The sequence below is a fragment of the Cucurbita maxima genome, unplaced genomic scaffold (genome assembly GCF_002738345.1).
Source record: "Cucurbita maxima cultivar Rimu unplaced genomic scaffold, Cmax_1.0 Cma_Scf00010, whole genome shotgun sequence".
NCBI classification, from domain to species: Eukaryota; Viridiplantae; Streptophyta; class Magnoliopsida; order Cucurbitales; family Cucurbitaceae; genus Cucurbita; species Cucurbita maxima.
This window is the reverse complement of record NW_019272026.1, coordinates 1,644,917-1,669,237: the sequence shown is the minus strand read 5'-3', so window position 1 is coordinate 1,669,237 and position 24,321 is coordinate 1,644,917. Positions and strand designations below refer to the sequence as shown.

The window sequence follows — 24,321 nt, the reverse complement described above, 5'->3', positions numbered from 1 at the left end:
AAAAAAAAAAAAAAAAAAAAAAAAAAAAAAAAAAAAAAAAAAAAAAAAAAAAAAAAAAAAAAGGAAAATAAGACAAAAAGATTTCACTTATAAAGTAACATACGAGCACTCAAAATTACTTTTTTTTAAGAGAAAAATTTTCCTGCGACTTTTGAACATAAGCAAAGTGTGATATTTTGGTTATATTTCACAAGTACATTATCTGTCACAGCTGCCCAATGAAATAATAAATAACCTAAGTTCGTTTGGGACATCTGGGAAGGGAAAAATAGAAATAAACTAACAAAGTTCAAACATACCTGATGGATCGAAAGCCGCCGATGAAAAACTCAACAATATACTACAGAAAAGGTGGATGAAAAACAAAACTGCTAGCAGCGCTCTACTTCTCTTGGGTTTTGATGATGAAAATTTTATAATGCAATACCATCACCAAAAGCCATTAGTTGTCCAAGCACGGTTCTCACACGGAGCTGTAAAGGAGAAGAGACGAGGAGGTAAGATAATATAGAGGTGAAAGGGGAGAAGGGGGAAGTGGGACTTAAATGAGAAAATAGATGACCTTAACATCCAGGCACGGATCATTGACCATATTCTTCATTTGAGAAACAATACCAGCATTCTGTAGCTTTGTAACCCTATCTGGTGCACGTGGACTTGAAGGCAGAGAAAGATTTATTATTACCCAGACAGCAGCTATTCGAAGTTGACTGTTGTCACTCTGCAAAAACTTCACCACAAATGACTGGATCACGTCATCTCCTTGTGGAAATAGTTGTTTCATTAGCCTTTCCTTATGGAACTCATTTCCACTTGCAACATTACAAAGTACGTGCATTCCCTGCATCAGTCATGCTTTAATAATTGCATTCTGATATGGTTTACTTAATAGTTAATTGATATACTCAATACCATAACAACAGATTTTATAGTCGTATAAAATTCCTCAAGTATCATTGAAAATGAATCTGCAGAAACTTAATTGTTTAATAGCCAGACAACATGGACATTATCCATCAGATGAGCGAGAACACGTCATTTATGAAATCATGGTTTCTTTAAAATGCACTTCAACATTTCAGTCAAATATAAGCACCTAAAGAACTTCGCTTTTTTTATTCCTATCATCCTATCAAAGAAATCCACCATTATTCTCAGTCTTCCCATCAATATTGGCTCCCTTAATAAATTTTGGATTCTTCCTTCCACATTTAATATCAGCTTTCTTGATAAGAGTCAGGTAGACATGTAAAAGATAGGTATTCTAGACAAATGCCACAAAACAAAGTGAGGAAAGGTATTGAAACTCCTATGGAAGGAGAGAGTTCATCCTTTGGCAAGTTTTCCCAAGGTCATTTGCTCAACCAATTTCCAGATATTTTACATTTTTCGGTTTCTATCTATAGAGACAACCAAGTAAGATATAGATCACAGGCTTAAAGCATAAGCAATCATGTCATTTTCCTTATTCTTTCTTCAGTTAACGTGAAATTTTGAATTGTAACTGACAATTTTCCATTTGTATCTTTGTTTGCTCCTTTTTAAAGAAAAAACGAAAGGAAAATAATACTGTTGATGAAGGATATTACATACAAAAGAAAAAACCTCAACAGAATCATAGAGACCAGGTTAAGGGTCCTCATGACCTTAAAAATAGAAATACCTCTCTAGTTTGTTGGTATCTGTGTAAAATAGTAATGCAGAGTGTCAGACCTACTTATGAGATCTTTCAGGAGGGAAAACATAAACACTTCGGCGTAGCATGTTTAATCAATTTGTGTGTCTATTATGCATTTACGTAACCACCAACATGGTTGTTGTTAGCCAATTTTAAGCTGAGCTCAGAGTTTCCTAGTAACTAACACCACTTTGTAAAATCGGCCCTTTCTATAGACTGCTTTGCAACCATTTCTTAGCTTTTTCCTCTCCAAAATTGACCTTTTCTTTTGAGCATACATCACATTCAAAAGTTGAAAACAAAACAAAACTAACCTGGACCCCAATTTCATCCCTTGAAATGCTTTGCAATTGCCGGCAAATAGTATTCAATATGATACCATCTTCGGCAAACGCGTACTCAATTGAGTCCTCACATCCATCAATAAGATTGCGCACAAGGGCCATAGCATGCTCTTGTATGGAAGGCTCTGGATCTGAAACATAAACATACAAAGCAGTATTGATAAAACACAAGATGAAATCAACCATAAAGATGGACAACAGAGTTCAACAGTACCACAGACAAGGCTGGCTAACAAGGAAGCTGTTAACTCCATGAAGATCCCTGATTTATACATGTTGTTTGCAAGGAACATTAAATTCCTTAAAGCCCACAATGCATTTAGCCTTATGTCCAAGTCCATAGACTTTGATAATCGAACCAGCTCTTTAACACCTCCACATTCTATAAATATTGATCTCTTTGTTGAAAAATCGACAACTATGTTGCTAATAGCACCAAGAGCTGCAACCTGTTTAAATAGTATGAAATGATAATTATTGCGCAAAACCAAAAATAACTGAACAACCAAATAACCTCTTTCTACCTGAACAGCATTAGAAGGATTGTGTAAAAGCCGAACAACGGGAAGGACAACTGTTTCGTTCATAAAGTAACCTGCACTCAAATTCTGAGTATGATGCCATTAGAAAACAGGGGAAGGGAAAGACTATGAATATCAGAATAGCTAATATTAATATAGCATTACATACCTTGATTGATCTAGAGACACTTCTCAAGCAAGTGCAAGCTGCAATACGTATGTCACTACTTTCATGTTGTAGGGCATCAATCACTATGTTCATTACCTATGTCATGATTATAAGCAAATTAATAAAAATTCATAAACCTAAGCAAGTTAAATTCCAACAAAATTCAGATTTGTTAACCTCCATCAGTTAGTAGCTTTGTTAAATATCAAAAGGTAAAATAAAGAGAAAATTTTGAGAACCCGCCACAATAATTGTTACCACCACAAATGTGTTACTTCTACTTCCTCCTTTTCTTTTTTTCCTTTGATTCAATTGGAATGGACCAGCAGATATAGTTTAACTATTTTTTCCTTGGAAAGTTTTGAGGACTTAAAAACAGATGACAGACACATTTGCCAAACAGATACCTTTTTAAAAATCTTTAATAATAAAGATAACTATCAACTTAGGGCAGAAATAACCATAGACAAAAATTCAAATAGACAAACAAACGATTTTAGACATCAATTTAGGTACCTAGCCAATTTGACTTAGTGAAAAACATGACTAACCTCTGGACTAGGAAAACTGCACAAGTTAAAATGCATTGTAATTGATAAATGTTCCAAAAAAAACCAATAAGTTGACTTAACAAAAAAGTTGATGCAATCAGAATAAGAAATAAACCTGCAAAGAGAGAAATCTAGACCTACAGCTCTCCAACTTTGAGCATAGATGAGAAAAGGCCAACAATATTCCTTGGAAACGTCTAGGACTCAACTGATCCTTTTGCAAGTGATTGTACAACGTATCAATTGCATTTGCCTCAAAAGCTAGTTTCTGTAGCTCCTCCTTCTCAGCAATTAAAGTCGAAAAAACAAAGGAAGCTTCATCTCCAACTTGACCTGGATTATCAAGAAGCTCAAGCAAACTATGTATCAATTTCATTTTGATTCCTATATCTTGCAGATAACAAGGTGATGAATTCCTTATAACAATCAAGCAGACGCAAGCTAGCAATCTTGTCTTGGGATTTCTATCCTTCATCAATTCAATTATATAACTCAAACAATCTTCTCTACCAGGTTGCATGAACTTTGCTATGGCTTCGACATTATTTTTAAATATTGTGGCAATAGACTCTAAACTAGCATCCCTTTGACTTAGAGAACCATCAAGAAGATCAATCAGCTTCTCTAGAACTCCACCATTATACAATGCCTTCTGCTCTGCAATTGTGTCACAGGAATGAACAATGATGCTTGCCCCAAGTCCAGTCACATTTTCATTTTGACTATTCAATAATGAAAGAAGAAATTTAGTGTTTTCCTGCTGAAGGAAATCATACTTGGGAGCCAACTTTGATTGATAAACCATTCTTAATGAACGAGCTCCTGCGTCCACAACCTTAAAAACAGAACAATTTATATATACCCATCAAAGTTCACATTAGGATTGAAAAGAAAGTTGAAAAAATTGCATACGGAAAATAAAGAAGACAAAAGCAAAAGGTTGTGGACGCAGGTACATAACAAATTCTTGTAAAAAAACTAAGGCGTGGTGTATAAAAAGGAAGGTCAAATTGGATGTACAGTTATTGAAAGGAAGAACTCCATTATTGCTTAAATTTGTTTTTCCTTTCAAAAGATGTAGCCATTGTTGTTAGATAAAACTTGAATTTTTCCTTATTTAGATTCACACGATTAGTTGATTGAATACCTCCGTTTGACCATTTGACAAATACTTCGAATGGAATACTAAAGTTTTAGATGGCAATTTTGTAGGAAGTGCCAACACTCCAGCCATTTTTAGAATAAGTTATATTTAAAAAGGTAAATTTGTTCGGATGATTAATACACCTGATTTTAAGCATTCAGCAATTCTCTCTCTTTGTTATTTTATGCGTTTTATTTTCTTCCAACAACTTACCGTCAACGATTTCCTCTCACCGAAAAGAAAAAGATTTCCTTGGCCGATTATTGATCTCTCTTTGTTATTTTATGGGTTTTATTTTCTTCCAACAACTTACCGTCAACGATTTCCTCTCACCGAAAAGAAAAGGATTTCCTTGGCCGATTATTGAAAAACAAGTGGTATCAGAGCCAAGTTGAAGTCATCGGTGGTATATCATTTCGGAGGAGCCAATCTTAGTCCATAGTCAAGTTGAATAGCTTAAGTGGTTAGAGCGTTGACCTAACAATGCACAGGTCTTAGGTTTGAGTAGAAGAAAATGCAAAGCATGAAAATACACACATCGTGGGATCCATCCCGAGCAGGCTCGCTCACTCATACTTCTCTACGTCGACCCCGTGATGATGGGTGTCGAGTTGTCCTTGAGCGGGAGTGGTTAGGGAAAGCGAAGGCGGATCAAAAGAAGGAGTACCAGCTGGGGAGCCACATCAGGGGAGATACACCTGATTTTTTAAGCCTTCAGCAATTCTTTGTTATTTTACTTTTTATTTTCTTCCAACAACTTACGGTCAACAATTTTCTCTCACGGAAAATAAAAAGAGTACTTAAGGAATATGCTAACTGATCCAAAAAAGACGATTATAAGTAGAAAAAGGAGATATTATCCAGTTCCAAGGAGACTTTCTTCTTCACTTTTAACAGAACATTTCTTGTAGTTCGAAGAGGTCATAATAGAGAAGATTAGAAGAAGGGTCGACGCCACAGAAATGCAATTCCCAAACTGGAGCAAAACGGATAGAAAGAACAAGAGAATAGGGGAGAGGAGAAGCACCTTGGGATCGGGATCAGCAAGCAATCGAAGCAGTCGAGGGAAGGCTCCGGCATCGAGAACGGCGGAGACACCGGCGTCGACGCCGCAGGCAAAGCTACCGAGAACAGCAGCGGACTGGACGAGAATGTTGGGGTCAGAAGTGGAGGAGAGAATTGCAGCAACGTGGGGGACAACGCCGAGCTTGACGAAGGACAGCTTCTTGGTGCGGTTACCGATGATCTGGTTCTTGATGTCTCTCAATGCCTTCAGCTTCACGGCGGCATCGGCGGCAGTCAATCGGCTGACGAGCTCGGAGGAGGGCTTTGGAATCGCAGAAGAAGCTGAGGTCGGCATCGTCCCAGTACAGCTACTGGGATGGGAATGGCATCGAAGCCACAGCAGAGAGAACCCCTCGGAGCTTTGAAAGCTACAAGACAGCCTCCAATGGAGTTCTGAGGAGAACGGGATTTTCTTTTTCTTCCAATAATTAGAAATATCTCATTTTTTTTTCATTATAAAATTTTATATTTATTTTTCAAGAGATCAAAATTTTTGTGATTTTTTTTTTTCCAAAAAATAATGTATAACTTTTATTAAATATTATAAAACATTCTAATAAATCCAATAATATTTATAGATAAAAATATAATATAATGTTCCGTTAATATTGTGCCTTAATTTTTATATATATACACGTATATTTATATTTATATATAAAAAGTGAGGTAGGACAAGAATTTAGTGGGGGCAGTGATGGAGACAAGAACTGGAAATATAATACTGTCCTCTTTTAGTTAACGAGGAGAAATCACTCTCTACTCTCTTATTCATTCACCGTTTAAATGAAAATTTTCTATCTCGTTCAAGGTGTGTTACTGTAGAACCCCAATCTCGTTGATTAAATGGACATTTTCACTCCTTGCCCTCGTCCTCATTCACCTTTTAAATGAAAACTCTCTATCTCGTTCAAGGTGTGTTACTGTAGGACCCTAGTGTTGTTGATTAAATAGACATTTCACTCCCTGCCCTTGTCCTCATTCACCGTTTAAACGAAGATTATCGGCCTCGTTCAAGGTGGGTTACGGTAGGATCTTGGTCTCGTTAGTTAAATGGACATTTCACTCCCTACTCTCTTCCCCATTTACTGTTTAAATGAAAATTCTCTGCCCTCTTCAAGGTGGGTTACGACAGGATCATGCTCTTGCTGGTTAAATGAACATTGTTCAAAATGAACACCGACAACAATCCATCCATTTTTTTTATTAGTTTGAGAATTCAACATTTCGACCCAAAGAAATCACTATTTAGTTAATCTTTGTCCCTGTTTAGTTAACGAGAATAAATGACTCCCTACTCTCTTCCTCATTCACCGTTTAAATGAAAACTCTCTATCTCGTTCAAGGTGTGTTACTGTAGGACCCTATAGTCTTACTGATTAAATGGGCATTTCACTCCTTGTCCTCGTCCTCATTCACCATTCAAACGAAGATTCTCTGCCTCGTTCAAGGTGGGTTACGATAGGATCCTAATCTCACGGGTTAAATGGACATTTCACTCCCTGCTCTTTTCCCCATTTACCGCTTGAATGAAAATTCCCTGCCCCGTTCAAAGTGGATTACGATAGGACCATGCTCTTGCGAGTTAAATAGACATTTCAGTTCAAAACTAAACAACAACCATACATTGGTTGTTAATACCATTTTTTTTTTTTTTTTGTTTTGTCATATTAAAAGACAAGTAACCGGGTTTGTGAAGGATGAATGGGCGAATGGAAGAGCAATAGCATGCCATTCAAACCTCCAAAACTCTGGATTTCAAGCGCTCAACTATCCCAAATCCACGCCCAACTCCTCACAAATCCAAAGCCCAACGTTTTCAACCCTTTGCTCGGTGCTTTGTTGGACTCCGTCGCCCCTGAAAATGGCCTCTTCCTTTACAACCAAATGCTTCGCCACCCATCTTCCCATAACCACTATACCTTCACTTACGCCCTCAAAGCCTGTTTTCTTCTCCATGAAACCCACAAGGGCCTCGAAATCCATGCCCGTCTCATCAAATCAGGTCACCTTTCTGACATCTTCATCCAAAATTCTTTGCTCCATTTCTACATTGTCGATGGCGATGTTTCTTCTGCTTCTCGAGTCTTTGATTCCATCCCTGACCCAGATGTGGTTTCGTGGACTTCGATCATTTCGGGGCTTTCCAAGCTGGGTTTTAAAGAGGAAGCTCTGGGTAAGTTCTTGTCCATGAATGTGAGCCCTAATTCTGCTACTCTTGTTAGTGCTTTATCTGCTTGTTCTACTCTAAGGTGTCTTAAGATTGGAAAAGCCATACATGGGCTAAAATTGCGGAGTTTGAATGAGGAAAGTGTTAATTTGGACAATGCCCTTCTGGATTTTTACGTTAGATGTGGGTCTTTGAGGGGTGCACAGAACCTGTTCGACGAAATGCCTCGAAGAGATGTAGTGTCTTGGACTACGTTAATCGGAGGTTATGCACTGACAGGATTATGTGAAGAGGCTGTGAGGGTATTCCAAAACATGGTTCATGCGAGAGAGGCCATACCCAATGAGGCCACTCTAATCAATGTACTATCTGCATGTTCTTCCATGTCTGCTCTGCATTTTGGACAATGGGTACATTCCTATGTCAACTCTAGGCACGACATGATAATTGATGGAAACATTGGAAATGCTTTGATTAACATGTATGTCAAATGTGGCAGCATGGAAAAGGCAATTTCAATCTTCAAAACTGTTGAACACAAGGATATCATATCATGGAGCACAATCATAAGTGGGTTAGCCATGAATGGCCAAGGCAAGCAAGCTTTTGGTCTCTTTTCACTCATGCTAGTTCATGGCATTACTCCAGATGCCATAACATTTCTCAGCTTGTTATCTGCATGCAGCCATGGTGGGTTGATCAATCAAGGCTTGATGGTGTTTGAAGCCATGAAAGACGTTTACAATGTTGCACCTGAGATGAGGGATTATGCTTGCATGGTGGACATGTATGGGAAGGCTGGGCTTTTAGATGAAGCAGAGGCGTTCATAAAGGAGATGCCTGTGGAAGCAGAGGGGCCAGTTTGGGGAGCGCTGCTTCATGCTTGTCAACTCCATGGGAACGAGAGGTATGAGAAAGTTAGGCAATGGCTGCTTAGCAGCAAGAGCATTACAGTGGGAACTTATGCTTTGTTATCGAATACTTATGCTAGTTGTCATAGATGGAATGATGCTAATGAAGTTCGAGACGCCATGAGAAGTAGAGGACTGAAGAAAATGGCTGGTTGTAGCTGGATTGAATTGGCTGATCCCTTGAATCCATTGGGTTGAATGTGGGAGAGTCAAGAAAAATGGGGTAAGATGTTGAAAAGTTCATGCTTTTTGGTTAAGTGTTGCATATTTCATCGTGCATAGAGTTTGTTGGATGATAAAAGTCCCACTTCGGCTAATTTAAGGAATGATCATGAGTTTATAATTAAATAAGCCCAAAACAAACCCATGAGAACTTATGCTCAAAGGGACAGTATCATACCATTGTGGAGAGTCGTGTTCGTCTAATAGAGTTGATATCATATTTATACGCTCGTGTATACCATTTATATTTACAATTTATTGTTACTTCATATTTTTATCTTTATTTTAATAAAAATGACGAAGAAATGATTGCTTTGAAATAATGTTAATGTTTTAAGGGTAAAAATGAAAAATTTTCATATATAGTTTGAATAATGTAACATGATTTCACAATTGTATGTAGTAGAATGGCTGGATATTTAGATGGAAAATTACATATATTTTTAAAATGATTTTATATAAATATTTCAAAAGAATGTGTGATAATAAAAATATCAATACATTCCCATCCAAAGAAACCAAACAAGATCATTTTACCCTAAAGTGAACTATTTCTTAACTATAGTTCGTGTTTCGTCAATAAAATTCATTAAAATTACGAGGATATAAATATTTAAAATTTTATTGATTAAAATGAAGCAAAATTCATTATCGAAAAATAATATGGTATTTTATTAAAGGCTAAATTAATAAAAATAACATTGAAATTCCTATTTTATTTAAAAAAATACTCCAAAACTTTTAAAAAATTCCTGGGTAATCTTAAAAAATAAAAATTAAAAAAAATTAAAAAAAAAACTTTTACACTATAAAAAAACATATTTATCTTTATCATTAATATTTTATTTCAAAAATACCTTACATTTTCAAATAGTTTCAAAAATAATTTTTTTATAATGGTAAAATGGGTTAATATACTTCTTAAAATCTTTTAATATTTTAAAACTTTTATAAAAAATCTGAAGGGTATTAATGAAAATTTTAAAAGTTTAAGGATATTTTTGTAACACTATTCAAAATTCAAGAATATTTTTAAAACAAAGTATTCACGATTTCCATTTAAAATTAATAAACCGATTATTTAAATTGATTCAAAAGTTTAAGAGTATTATTGAAATTTTCGGATATATCTTAAATTATTTCTTTGGGATTTTTCTTCTAGATAAATTGTTAAATATATGCTATATTTAAAAAGAATATTTATACTTCTTTCCACATACACGGATACGGAAATATGAAATTTAAACTCATGTGACAAGCCAGAAACCTGAAAGAATCGCTAACGAAATCCCACATCTAGAAAGAAGCCTGCTTACTCTGAAATTGAGACAAAAATAGATGGAAGAAATTGTGATGCTGGGATCGTGGGTGGAGACGGGCGAGTAGGTAAATTAACGCCTACTCTCAAAATAAGTTTTTCAGGGGTAGAATTATTTTTAGCACAATTTCAGGTGAAATATCAATTTCAATAACTTAAACTCAAAGTCACTTTTCAAATTAAGAATATCTATAAAAATTTATAATTATACTCTAGAATTCATCCATCAATCACTCATTTATGACTCTTTTCCGGAACAAAATATTAAAAATTTGTACTTTTAAAGGAATCATTTTAGAAATGTTTTTCTTTTGTAAATTGCGTTTTCACAAAGAAATTTAGTCATGGTTATCAGTGCAAGAAAATCACTCAACCACAAAAGGAAGTCATCCATAACATGACATGGGATTTTTCTAGTAAAATTTCCCCCCCTTTTTTTTTTTATCTAATTTAATAATTTTTTTAGTGGGAAAGATCGGATTTCAGTGTCAGCATTGAAGAGCCTGAGTTTATCCTTTTCGTCGATTGCTCTAGCGTGATGTTTCCACTGCATCCCCTCGTTTTAATTGTTGTTAATTATTAATGGTAAGAGTTTTAATGGACAGCTGAACGTTCCATGTGGAGCAAGCGCGAGCAGACGGATATGTTCTTAGTGTTTCATTTCAGGTTTGATTGTTATTGATTTTGGGCTCGTGGGTATTGGGGTGTTCTTCTTGTTGTTTCATTTTGATCATTGAATTGCTTTCTCAGCTGCTCTTGGTTCTGAGAATTTGATCGTGTTCTAAGCTCCGGCGAGTTTTTTAGCGACCCAGATGGGATCTTTGAAGAGTGAAAAGGATATTGAACAGGTTGGGGAGGATTCGAAGGAGGCTATAGTTTATGTTAATGGGGTCCGGAGAGTTCTTCCGAATGGATTAGCCCATTTGACTGTTCTTGAATATCTTAGAGGTAAAGGGATTTCTGGGTTTGTTCTGTTTTGGCTCTTCTTATGCTTGGTAAGAGTAATTTGCTTCATCAATGACTTTTTGTGTATCATTTATGAGTAATCCGGTACTATGAGCCCACCAAGTTTGTCGATCAGCTTGCTCTCTGTTTTGAATTTTATGGATTGTGGAATTTAGTTTAAGATCAAGTCGGCTATAAAGTTCAATTACAAACACTTTTTGTTGATTCATAAGCGTTTATGTAATAGCTCAAGCCCACCGCTAGCAGATATTGTCCTCTTTGGGCTTTTCCGGATGGGTTTCCTCTCAAGGTTTTAAACGCGTCTACTAGGGAGAGGTTTCCACATCCTTATAAGGAATGCTTCGTTCTCCTCTCCAACCGATGTGAGATTTTACAATCCACTCCCCTTGGGGGCTAGCGTCCTTGCTGGCACTCTGCCCGGTGTCTGGCTTTGATACCATTTGTAACAGTTTAAGCTCACCACTAGCAAATATTGTCCTCTTTAGGCTTTCCCTTCTAGGCTTCCCATCAAGGTTTTAAACACGTTTGCTAGGGAGAGGTTTCCACACCCTAATAAGAAATGCTTCGTTATCCTCTCCAACCGATGTGGGATCTCACAATCCATGCCTTTGGGAGTCAGCGTCCTCGCTGGCTCATCGTCCGATGCCTACCTCTGATACTATTTGTAATAGCTCAAGCCCACCCCTAGTAGATATTGTCCTCTTTGGGCTTTCCCTTAAGGTTTTAAAACGCGTCTGCTAGGGAGAGGTTTCCACACCCTTATAAGGAATGCTTTGTTTTCCTCTCCAACCAACGTGGGATCTCACCGTTTAAGAAAAACTTTTTCCTGGCCTATCAAAAAATGGTTCTTCAAAAGATTTGTTAAATTTGATAAGATAATGAAAGATGATGTTGAAATTGTACTCTTTTTTGTTTCTGCTGAGGTAGATACTGGTTTAACTGGGACCAAGCTTGGCTGTGGGGAAGGTGGCTGTGGAGCATGCACTGTTATGGTCTCCAGTTATGATTCAAGTTTAAAGAAATGCATGTGAGTACTACTTGGTTTTTTGCTTGCACGCTTTCCAAAATCGACTATATTCAAATTATCAAGCTAAACTTTGCATAAACGCTATTTTTTTTCAGGCATTATGCTGTTAATGCTTGCTTGGCTCCTCTATATTCTGTAGAAGGGATGCATGTAATAACAGTGGAGGGTTTGGGTAGCCATAAGCGTGGATTGCATCCTATCCAAGTAAGTTATGTCACTTTCAGGCTCTTTCAAGTACCTTGAATATCTATGTTGTTTTTAGTATTCCTTAAGACTGGTTCTGATGATTAAAAGTTCAGCTCAGTCCTGAAAGTTCTGATCCTTTTGTTAAATTTTCATTTGAAACTATGGATCATATTGTTTTCTTTTGATGGTAATCTTGATCTTATTGGCTTTAGAACTGTTCATCAAAGTTGACTTGGACCTGAAACAGTATATCGTACTTGTCGAGGATAACAAAGAAGACTTCGAGCTAGCTATGGTCAAATATAATCGAAGTTTTATAAACTATATTGTCAACTTTCTCTAAATTAATTCATTACAGGAGTCATTGGCAAGCTCTCATGGTTCACAATGTGGATTTTGTACTCCTGGTTTTATCATGTCCGTGTATGCGTTATTAAGGTCGAGTAAAAGTCCGCCTAGTGAAGAGCAAATTGAAGAATGTCTTGCAGGAAATTTGTGTCGATGCACAGGTTACAGACCGATCATTGATGCATTCCGGGTTTTTGCAAAAGCTGATGACTCAATATACACGAATTCTTTGAATACTGGTGAAACAGATGAATTTATTTGCCCTTCAACTGGGAAGCCATGTTCTTGCAAATCTAAAACCGCGAGTGAGAGGGTCGACTGCTCGGAAAGTATAGCTCATGGCAATAGGTGTGAGCCAGTTTCTTATAATGAGATTGATGGCAGCTCATACTCGGATAAAGAACTTATTTTCCCTCCTGAGCTGTTTCGAAAGAAACTAAGTTATTTGAATTTGAGTGGGTCTGGTGGGCTTAAATGGGTTAGACCCACAACGCTTCAAGAAGTGTTAGACTTGAAGGCGAGATACCCCGAAGCCAAGTTATTGGTCGGTAATACCGAGGTTGGAATTGAAATGAGGTTAAAGAAAATGCAGTATAAGGTTCTGGTTCATGTTATGCATGTGCCTGAGTTAAATATGATTAATGTGAAAGACGATGGCATTGAGATAGGAGCTGCAGTACGATTATCGGAACTGCTGAGCGTTCTAAGAAAGGTTACTGCTGAGCATGCGATGCATGAAACTTCATTTTGTAAAGCGTTTATTGAACAGTTAAAATGGTTTGCTGGGACACAAATAAGAAATGTTGCATCTGTTGGTGGGAACATATGTACAGCAAGTCCTATATCAGATTTGAACCCTCTCTGGATGGCTACAAGAGCGAAGTTCGTAATTATTAATTGCAAGGGAAAGATTAGAACAACATTGGCCGAAAATTTTTTCCTTGGTTATCGTAAAGTGGATTTGGCGAACGATGAACTCTTACTCTCTGTATTCTTACCATGGAGTAGGCGTTTTGAGTATGTCAAAGAGTTTAAACAGGCTCATAGACGAGATGATGACATTGCCATTGTAAATGCTGGTATACGTGTCTTTCTCGAGGAAGAAGGTAAAAATTGGGTTGTTTCGGATGCATCGATCGTTTATGGTGGGGTTGCTCCATTATCACTTTCAGCAGTAAAGACGAAAAAGTATATAATTGGCAAAATTTGGGATCAAGTGCTACTCAAGGATGCATTGAAAGTCTTAGAAGAAGATATTTTGCTGCACGAAAACGCTCCCGGAGGTATGGTGGAGTTCCGAAAATCTTTAACTCTAAGCTTCTTCTTTAAATTTCATCTTTGGGTATCTCATGAGATGGGAAGGCATAATCTTATCGAGGAGAACGTTCCGTTGTCGCATCTCTCTGCTGTAAAATCGTTTCATCGGCCACATGTTATCGGAAGTCAGGACTATGAGATCAAAAGTCATGGCACTGCTGTTGGCTTACCTGAGGTTCATCTTTCTGCAAGACTTCAGGCAAGTAAAATCGTATCACTTTATATATTGAAATGTTCCAACTGCATCTATTAACACTCTAACATCTGATACATGTTCATTATCATTCTTAGCTTTAATGGTAATTGACATAAATGTTGTTTTAGCTTTAATTCTCGAAGCATTTAAATGGATTTAAACTCGTTTCCGTGCGCGTTTGTATTATGCTTTTTTGTAATTATTAACTTAGTATGATTCTTTTGGTTGGGAGCTCCATTCGATCAAAATTGTTTAATAAAAAACTTGGTTGGTCTCGAAGAATATATCACGGAGAATAATGTCGATACAGTACTTTTAATTTTAGGTCACAGGAGAGGCAGAATATACAGATGACATACCGTTACCTCCTCATGGTTTGCATGCTGCTTTGATTCTGAGCACGAAGCCTCATGCTCGCATGCGTCGCATAGATGACTCGGAAGCCAGAAAATCTGCTGGTTTCGCCGGTATCTTCCTGGCCAAAGACATTCCAGGTGATAACAAGATTGGGCCAGCTATTCCTGATGAGGAGCTTTTTGCTTCAGAATTTGTCACTTGTGTGGGACAGGTAATGAAACCTTATCCTACATTGCCATTGCCCAACTTTACCTTGATTTTTGATTCCATATGATATCTATTATAAAGAGTTGGGATTATAATATGTGTATGGTAACTTTATGTGCTATGCATGTAGCAACCAATAATTGGGCTCGTGTTTTGACCTCTTGCGTAAACGTTTGGAAAATGACTGTCTTTTTAAAGCTCGAGGTGCACTAAGGTGGGGACTTGAAGCCTCAATTTTTTTATGTATGAGGACAATGCGAAGTTAAAAAAAAAAAAAGAAAGAAAAGGAACTAGAGCTTTTATAAGAGATGGTAGAGAAAATGAAAATCTTTTTATCAAGTTTTTTAAGTTTCTTCCAGTAACGGTCCAAGCCCACCGCTAGCAAATATTGTCTTCTTTGGGCTTTCCCTTTCGGGCTTCCCCTCAAGATTTTTAAAACGCGTCTGTTAGGAAGAGGTTTCCACACCTTTATAAAAAATGTTTCGTTCTCCTCCCCAACCGATGTGGGATCTCACAATCCACCCCCTTCGAGTCCTAGCGTCCTCGCTGGCACTCGTTCCTTTCTCCAATCGATGTGGGACCTCCACCAAATTCATCTCATTTGGGGCCAGCGTCCTTGCTCTCACATCGCCTCATGTCCACCCCCCTTCAGGGCTCAGTCTCCTCGCTGGCACATCTCCTGATGTCTGACTCTAATACCAATTGTAATGATCCAAGCCCACCGCTAGCAAATATTGTCCTTTTGGGCTTCCCCTCAAGGTTTTTAAAACGCGTCTGCTAGGGAGAGGTTTCTACACCCTTATAAAGAATGTTTCGTTCTCCTCCCCAACTGACGTGGGATCTCACACTTCCTTTACAATAATTATAATGAAAAGGGCAAACTAAGTCACTTTAAAGAGGCACCAAAGGTTGAATTCCCAAAACACGTCCATCAGAGAAAATGAGCAATGAATATACAATCACTCTGAACAACAATCCAACTCTCTGACCTGCCACCATCTCTAAAAGTTACGAATAATTTGTTTTAGAAATTTAATTTAATTATCTATTCTAACCTTTTGAATTAAACGCAATTGCTTTGCAGATCATAGGAGTGGTAGTTGCTGATACTCATGAAAATGCGAAACTTGCAGCAAGAAAAGTTCATGTAGAATACGAGGAGCTCCCGGCCATACTATCAATTGAGGATGCTATCCTTGCTAATAGTTTTCATCCCAACACTTTGAAGTGTTTGAAGAAAGGGGATGTGGAATTTTGTTTCCAATCAGGTCAGTGTGATAAGATCATTGAAGGTGAAGTTCAAGTGGGAGGTCAGGAACACTTTTACTTGGAGCCAAATAGTAGTGTGATATGGACATTGGATTCTGGTAATGAAGTTCATCTGGTTTCATCAACACAAGTATGGTCTACCTCTTTTTCGTTACTTTCTTGCACGTTTTCTCCTGTTTTTGTGATGTTATACCCCTCTTTAAAATGATAAGTTTTGATGACCTCTTTGAAATAGGAAAATATAATGAATAATTTATAATTTTTCTTTGTGCAGACTCCACAAAAGCACCAGAAGTATGTTTCTAGTGTTCTTGGGCTTCCAATGTCCAAAGTAGTTTGCAAAACGAAGCGGATTGGTGGCGGATTTGGGGGGAAGGAAACAAGGTCAGCTGTGTTTGCTGCGGCAGCATCAGTCCCCTCGTTTTTATTGAGTCGACCAGTGAAGATCACGTTAGACAGGGACACAGACATGATGATTACAGGGCAGCGGCATAGCTTTCTTGGAAAGTATAAGGTGTTCTTTTATACTCTGTTTGCCTTCACTGTAGGGTTTTAATTTGATTTTGATCTTTACAAACTTGGGAAATAAACACTTGAATGCGTTCGATGTTGCTCGTAGCACATAATTCGAAGAAAAATTTCCCCGTTCCTGGATAAGTAAAACAGCCAGCGAGTATGAAAAGGGAAGAGATGTCCTCCTCAATAACGGTGTTACTATATATAAATGAACCGACATAATCGGTGATGTCATTCTTTTTTTTCTCTAATTTTTATAGATATGAAAAAACTGTTGGAATCATAGAGGGAGAAGACACGGCCTTCTTTTTATCCTTATTGTGTGCTATGCTAGATCATGTTTGTAACGGCCAAAGCCCACTGCTAGCCGATACTGTCATTTTTTAGCTTTCTCTTTCGAGATTCCCCTCAAGGTTTTTAAAACGCGTCTGCTAGGGAGAGGTTTCCACACCCTTATAAGTAATGTTTTGCTCCCCTCTCCAAACGACGTGGGATCTCACAATCCACCCTCCTTGGGGGCCCAATGTCCTCGCTGGCACACTGCCCGGTGTCTGGCTCTGATACCATTTGTATCAGTCCATGCTCACCGCTAGTAGATATTGTCCTCTTTGGGCTTTTTCTTCAAGGGCTTCCCCTCAAGGTTTTTAAAACGCATCTGTTAGGGAGAGGTTTCCACACCCTTATAAGTAATGTTCCGTTCCCCTCTCCAACCGATATGAGATCTCACAATGTCAAATAACCACTAAACAATATACTCAAAAGCTTAAGCTAATGCTATAGCAACTTCAATTTCTTTACACTCCTCTCATTTGGGGGTTCAAAAATGATCATGAAGCTAGATGGATGATCATCACTATTAATTGAGGAGGCAATAAAATAATAGAAGTTCGAGTACACGACCTCCTACTTTGGAACCATATTATATCGCCATTGATTGAAATATTATGAAACTTCATGATTGATCAACTTATTGCTTCTGTTTTTGCATTCGTTGATTGAAATATTATGAAACTTCGTGACGACGATTTGATTTTTAATAACTGATCCAGGTTGGGTTCACAAATGAGGGGAAAGTGCTGGCTCTTGACTTGGAAATCTACAACAATGGTGGAAATTCATTAGATCTATCTCTTGCTATACTTGAACGTGCCATGTTTCACTCGGATAATGTTTACGAGATTCCAAATATGAGAATTCAGGGAAAGGTTTGCTTCACGAATTTTCCTAGTAATACTGCTTTCCGTGGATTCGGTGGTCCTCAAGGGATGCTTATTGCTGAAAATTGGATCCAAAGAATTGCTGTTGAAGTTAAGAAAAGCCCAGAAGAGATAAGGGTAAGCTTCATAATGTTGATACTTATTACTAAGATTGATAATTGTTCTCATCGTCGTTCTCTCAATGCTGTGACCGTTACTTTAACATTCTATATTTATATAGGAAATCAATTTCCAAGGTGAAGGGTATATACTGCACTATGGTCAACAAGTTCAACACTCTACCCTAGGCCCGCTATGGAATCAACTTAAGACATCTTGTGACTTTAATAATGCTCGTAATGAAGTTGAACGATTTAACAGTCAAAACCGATGGAAGAAGCGTGGTGTTGCTATGGTTCCTACAAAGTTTGGCATATCATTTACATTAAAGCATATGAATCAGGTGGGAAAAGACTTGGCTTAAAATAATTGTGCTATTATCTGGGCAATATTTCATACGTTAAAAGTCTGAGCTCGTTCGTTTTGATGACCATAGGCAGGTGCTCTGGTTCATGTCTATACCGATGGGACCGTTTTAGTTACTCATGGAGGTGTTGAAATGGGGCAAGGGTTGCATACAAAAGTTGCACAGGTTGCTGCTTCTGCGTTTAATATTCCTCTTAGTTCCGTCTTCATATCGGAGACGAGTACGGACAAGGTAATATGAGATTTATTTGAAATACTTATGCCTTTTTCCTTGGATACTAACGCATCATTTCACTCGACTATAAATGAATAATATTTTTCATAAGTTCACAAAAGTTATATTTGTAGAGATATTATCTTCGATATTTTCTCATGAACACGGAATTTATATGAGATATGTTACTATCAACTCTTAGTCTTAAAAGATATTTTGGTAGAAAGTAGAAATAAAACATCTATCACTCTTCCTCATGGCTTTGATACTTCTCTCCACCATTGTTCCTCTCCGGACTCTTGCCATCACATTTTTATACATGCTTTTTCCATAAGCTCACCGCTAGTAGATATTGTCTGCTTTGGTCCGTTACGTATCGTCGTCAGTCTCACAGTTTTAAAACGCGTCAAATAGAGAGAGGTTTCCACACCCTTATAAGGAGTGCTTCGTTCATCTCTCCAATCGATGTAGGATCTCACAATCCAACCCCCTTGGGGGCCAACGTCTTCACTGGCTCACCGCTCAGTATCTAGCTCTGATACCATTTGTAATAGTCCAAGCCCACCGTAGTAGATATCTTCTGCTTTGGCCTATTAAGTATCACTGTTAACCTCACGGTTTTAAAACGTGTCTGATTGGCCGAGGTTTCCACACTCTTATAAGGAGTGCTTCGTTCACCTCTCCAATCGATGTAGGATCTCACAATCTAACCCCCTTGGGGGCCAGCGTCCTTGCTGGTACACCGTCCAGTTTTTGGCTCTGATACCATTTGTAACAGCCTAAGTCAACCGCTAGTAGATATTGTCAGTTTTGGCCCGTTATGTATCACTGTTCAGCCTCACGGTTTTAAAATGCGTCTGATAGGGAGAGGTTTTCACTTCCTTATAAGGAGTGCTTCGTTCACCTCTCCGATCGACGTGGGATCTCACAATTAGAGAAATTAGATCTTTGGAGAGCCATTACAGGATGAACTCAAGAAGGCAATAGTGGCTAGAAATGGGGTGGACCATAGAAATCTTTTTCTGGATAAGAGTGTGGACAGTAGAAATCATCCAATCACAACTCTGGATTATACAGGATGAACAACATCGGAACCAGAAGTAGGACCACACGCACACATATATTCGTTTTTTGCTTGTAGTAAAAAAAATGGCTGCATCCCAAGCTTCCTAGGACCGTTGAGCAATGATTGAATGGCAACATCCCCCATATCAAGTGAAGTCATTTGAAAGGCGATGAAGTTCTATACAAACAAGAACTGGTATCTACTTCAGCTACTACATTCCAGACTACCAACATAATAGGTTCCAGGATTGACTTTCCAAGGCTCTAATCAATGTGTAGTTAGTACTCAAGAACTTGAAAAAGTTCCATGGAGTATGGACCAATGCTTCAATGGCATGGGCATCAAGGAAAGAATTTAGAAGCTGATTTTCACTCTGCCTATTGAGAGATTTTCTTTTTGGCCACTATTATGATGTTTCCATAAAAGCTAATTCCAATATTAGATTGGATTATCCTCGCCATCCATCCATTAAGAGGTGAATGCCTACTATATGAGGAATCTATCATCCTCTCGTCGGCAACCTAGAAATATAACCTTCCAAAATTTTTAAGTAACCCACTTGTTCTTCTAGAATTTCCAGCATATGCAGAGTGTCACGATCATGCTTGTCCAAGGGGCGTGTTGTTTGTGACCTCATGTCGGATGTCCCAGTCATGCTTGTCTAGGACGTGTTGTTTGTGGCCGCATGCCCGTTTCAAACCCCTTTTAATTGATTTTATATTAGATAGGTATTTACCATTATTGTTGTGTCAATAGGTGTGATGTCCCACATTGGTTGGGGAGGAGAAAAAACCACCATTTATTTATAAGGGTGTGGAAACCTTCCCCTAACAGACGCATTTTAAAGCCTTGAGGAGAAGCCCAAAAGGGAAAGCCCAAAGAAGACAATATCTGCTGGCGGTGGATCTGGTTCATTACAATTGGTATCAGAGCCAGACACCGGACGATGTGTCAGCCTTCTCGTTGTTCCCCAAAGGGGGGTAGACATGAGGCAGTGTGCCAGTAAGGACGCTGGCCCCAAAGGGGGGTGGATTTGGGGCGGTCCCACATCGATTGGAGGAAGGAAAGAGTGCCAGCGAGGACGCTGGGCTCCGAAAGGGGGTGTTTGTGATGTCCCATATTGGTTGGGGAGGAGAACAAACCACCATTTATAAGGGTGTGGAAACCTTTCCCTAGCTGACGCGTTTTAAAGTCTTGAGGGGAACCCCAAAGAGAACAATCTGCTAGCGGTGGATTTGGATCGTTACAATAGGTAGGGGGGTGTATGACCGATCACCAAAATCATGTCTACATCCGACAGGGCTAAAATGCCCCAAAATATACTATAGGGGGATATGACTAGTTTTTTCTTCTTCCTACCTGGGTTATATGCCATAAAGGTTGATGGTGTTGCCTACTCGCTTTTAGCTTATAACATTGCTTTCTTTCAAATTGTTTTCAACGTATTTCCTTGCTAATGTTTTTTAAAACATTTCTCTCAAACGTGACTCGAGCTTGAGCATACGCCAACGTTGTCCGTGAAGTCTGAATTTCTCATGAAAAACTTGTTCTCTAGACTAGAACAAGTGCCGCACAATCTCCTAAGTACTACAATGGTGCGCCTTGAAATTTTAGTCGAGACACATTGCCACTTTTGTGATTATTTAGATTTGAGCTTGCTCAATGTAGGTTCCTTGAATTACCTGGAATTCTATCTACCTTCTTGTGTCGTCTCCTCTTCTAAACAATATGAATTCTTTGATGCTTGTTCCAATCATGCAAGTTCGTACTTTAGAATATATCAAATCGCTAATATATTCCGACTAGTCGAACCTTTTCTCCATTCTATTTTGAGATTGTTAAGCTTTTAGTCGGCCTATATTAATGTTACACTGAAGAAAATACGACCGATATGTTTCGACTGATGGTTTGTTTTACGCCCCCCTTTCTTTTGTGAAAACAGGTTCCTAATGCATCTCCTACTGCAGCTTCTGCAAGCTCTGATATGTATGGAGCTGCAGTTTTGGATGCATGTGAGCAAATCAAGGCAAGAATGGAGCCTATTGCTGCCCAACATAATTTCAGCTCTTTCACAGAGGTATTGTGTACATTAAGGGTTTGATGAAAAACGAAAAGAAGACATGTTTCACGATACTGTTTCCAATTTAGATATCGTATCATATGTTGTCGTTCATTGTTTTCAGCTGGCATGTGCGTGCTACGTGCAAAGGATCGATCTCTCTGCTCATGGTTTTTTCATCACACCTGAAATTGGGTATGATTGGACAACTGGAAAAGGCATTCCCTTCAGATATTTCACCTATGGTGCTGCATTTTCAGAAGTAGAAATTGACACGTTAACCGGAGACTTCCACACTCAGTCCGCTAATATCTTCCTAGATCTTGGACACTCTCTCAATCCAGCCATTGACGTTGGGCAGGTACTCCTCATTCCCTATTTTCCATTCCGGTGAAAGTTATTAGGAGGTGGCTGTTAGGTTATGGAGCCAGCTGCTTATGCTTATTTATAGCTTAGTCTACATAAGTCTATGTAGTAAAGCTATATATATGGTAAATGTCATATAAAGTAAAGGATCATAAATAGTAAATAACTATGTATAGTAAAAATTTATATCTGGTAAATCTATATCTGGTAGAGGTATATACAGTGAACTAAACCATATATATACCCATGTAGTGCTTTGAAAATGTACTTTATGTATTCTCTCTTACGGTACATATCTGAAGTCATCAAATATAAACCGTTAGCCAATATTCCTCATTGTATTTTCTCTCTCTTGTTCTTTGTGTTCATCTAGATTGAGTGTGTGCATTGTTGTGCGATCCTAATAGTGGTTAGGTGTAGCCAATATTGCTCCTCGTATTTTCTCTCTCCTATTCTGTGTTCATCTAGATTGAGTGTGTGCTTTGTTGTACGATCCTAACAGTGGCTAGGTCTAGCCCATATTCCTCGTATTTTCTCTCTCCTATTTTTTGTATTCATCTAGATCGAGTGTGTGCATTGTTGTATGTTCCTAATAGTGGCTAGGTTTAAAAGATAACAGATATTCTGAACTCAACCATTTGCTATGGGGTCAAGCTACCTTCTTTGCTGCTTTGTGGGGTTGTGGTGTGGTCAGAAAGGAACAATAGAACTTTTCGAGAGGTTAAGAGGACATGTAAGGTCTGGGAGGTGGCTCGATTTAATGCCTCCTTTTGGAACTCGGTCACTAGGCTGTTTCGTAATTATGATCTTAGTTTAGAGTCTGTATCCATATTCGAGTATCAATTTTTGTAGTTCTTGTTTGATTCCTTTGGACTGAAACCTCTCGATTTCTTTTCATTGTTCGGGTTGAGAATTCTTTTCGTCGATATGGATAAATGTATCATATAGCAGCGTTGTTACCTTCTCTTAGTGCCTCGAGATTTCACTATTTAGATATCGTCGATGCGAGACTCATCGTCGTAATCACATATAAACGCTTTTTTCTTCCGTTCATTTATACAACAGATTGAAGGAGCATTTGTGCAAGGACTGGGTTGGGCAGCTCTAGAGGAGTTGAAATGGGGAGATCCAGCTCATAGGTGGATTGCTCCTGGTACTCTCTATACTGCTGGACCTGGAAGCTACAAAATTCCATCTATGAATGATGTTCCTTTCAAATTTAATGTTTCTCTCTTGAAGGTATGTTCTCTCATTGTTTCTCGCATTTTCTTTTTGTTCATTGTAACTAAATGCAAAATATATATGCTCGAAAAAGTTAAAACGAGTGAAATAACTGTTCTATTGTAGAAACACGCCATAACTCGGGGTATTCCTGAAAGAACGTAATCCACCCGCTTAAGATTTTAGATTAAGGGATTGTAACAGCTGAGCCTACTGCTAACAAATATGGTCTGTTTTGGTCCATTACGTATCGTCGTCAGTTTCATGGTTTTAAAACGCGTCTAAAGCGGACAAAATCTGTTAGCAGTGGGCTTGGGTTGTTACAAATGGTAGCAGAGTCAGACACTAGGAGGTGTGCAGCGAGGACGCTGGGCCCCCAAGAGGGGTGGATTGTGAGATCCCACATCAGTTGGAGAGGGGGAACGAAGCATTCCTTATAAGGGTGTGAAAATGTTTCTCTAGTAGACGCGTTTTAAAACCGTGAGACTAATGACGATACATAACGGGCCACAAAGTAGACAATATCTTCTAGCGGTGGGCTTGAGCTATTACAGGGATGATTTAATATGATATCATAGCATGAAGTCGTTCGGTATTCGAGTCCTTGTAATGTCATTTCCTTTTCAATTACTGTTGATTTCTTCTGGTTGGCTCATCTACAAATTATTGAGCTCACAGTTTTATCTTTCGTCTAATGTTCGGTTCATCGACGCGTTTCTTTGATACTCGACAGGGACACCCGAACGTGAAGGCTCTCCATTCATCAAAAGCAGTGGGAGAACCTCCATTCTTTTTGGCTTCAGCAGTCTTGTTTGCAATCAAGGACGCCATAATCGCCGCAAGGAACGAGGCGGGGCACGACTACTGGTTTCCTCTCGATAATCCTGCTACACCAGAGCGAATCCGAATGGCTTGTTTGGATGAATTCACTACTCGATTTGCTGGTTCAAATTTTCGTCCCAAGCTTAGCATATGAAGCAGTTGGATGCTATGCTCTTTTGCTCATAGTTTAGGAAACACTGCAAAATAATCATTGTCATGCCGTCTTCTGCACCCTTGTATGTTACAACAAAACTGGGTCATAACCCTTTTTTCGAGGAACTTTGAACGTTGTGGAACTCCGAGACAGTGTAAGTATAGTTCAAAGGTTAAGGCATACACCATCGACCAAAATGTTAAAAGTTCGAATTCCCACGTCATTATCTCTCATAATCTTACCGGTCATTTGGCTTTT

At 38.4% G+C, this 24,321-nt stretch overlaps 3 protein-coding genes across 9 annotated transcripts in view; 2 read left to right on the top strand and 1 right to left on the bottom strand.

The window, feature by feature from the left end:
• Nucleotides 1-5,891, bottom strand: part of LOC111485402 — a 7,357-nt gene extending 1,466 nt beyond the window's left edge. For 2 of the 3 annotated variants that reach the window (XM_023132273.1, XM_023132274.1), the window contains exons 1-8: nt 5,435-5,885; nt 3,379-4,098; nt 2,713-2,808; nt 2,547-2,630; nt 2,237-2,471; nt 1,993-2,153; nt 563-841; nt 300-473 (exon numbers count right to left, since the gene is read on the bottom strand). In XM_023132273.1, the coding sequence (XP_022988041.1) occupies nt 414-473; nt 563-841; nt 1,993-2,153; nt 2,237-2,471; nt 2,547-2,630; nt 2,713-2,808; nt 3,379-4,098; nt 5,435-5,767 (1,968 nt within the window). In that variant the 5' untranslated portion in view covers nt 5,768-5,885 and the 3' untranslated portion in view covers nt 300-413. Of the gene's footprint in view, nt 1-299; nt 474-562; nt 842-1,992; nt 2,154-2,236; nt 2,472-2,546; nt 2,631-2,712; nt 2,809-3,378; nt 4,099-5,434 lie in introns of all 3 variants that reach the window. The other variant, XM_023132275.1, reaches the window with a different exon arrangement.
• A 1,240-nt stretch (nt 5,892-7,131) lies between these two features.
• Nucleotides 7,132-8,908, top strand: LOC111485425 (pentatricopeptide repeat-containing protein At4g38010-like). 2 transcript variants are annotated; one of them, XM_023132305.1, is made up of 2 exons: nt 7,132-8,546; nt 8,631-8,908. In XM_023132305.1, the coding sequence occupies exons 1-2, from the start codon at nt 7,174-7,176 to the stop codon at nt 8,746-8,748; spliced, it is 1,491 nt and encodes a 496-aa protein (XP_022988073.1). In that variant the 5' UTR covers nt 7,132-7,173; the 3' UTR covers nt 8,749-8,908. The 2 variants fall into 2 exon arrangements, with proteins under 2 accessions (XP_022988073.1, XP_022988072.1); XM_023132304.1 differs by having other exon boundaries at nt 7,132-8,908.
• Nucleotides 8,909-10,533: 1,625 nt separating this feature from the next.
• LOC111485375 (xanthine dehydrogenase 1-like) lies at nt 10,534-24,275 on the top strand. Of its 4 annotated transcripts, none has more exons than XM_023132233.1 (15): nt 10,534-10,675; nt 10,757-11,038; nt 11,984-12,083; nt 12,179-12,287; nt 12,628-14,133; nt 14,456-14,698; nt 15,779-16,093; nt 16,238-16,477; nt 17,529-17,813; nt 17,917-18,138; nt 18,232-18,393; nt 21,384-21,518; nt 21,625-21,861; nt 22,932-23,105; nt 23,821-24,275. In XM_023132233.1, exons 2-15 carry the CDS (start codon nt 10,903-10,905, stop codon nt 24,061-24,063), a joined length of 4,107 nt encoding a protein of 1,368 aa, XP_022988001.1. In that variant the 5' UTR covers nt 10,534-10,675; nt 10,757-10,902; the 3' UTR covers nt 24,064-24,275. The 4 variants fall into 4 exon arrangements, with proteins under 4 accessions (XP_022988001.1, XP_022988002.1, XP_022988003.1 ...); XM_023132234.1 differs by having other exon boundaries at nt 10,559-10,675; nt 10,841-11,038; XM_023132232.1 differs by having other exon boundaries at nt 10,566-10,756; nt 10,841-11,038.
• The last annotated feature ends 46 nt before the right edge of the window (nt 24,276-24,321 follow it).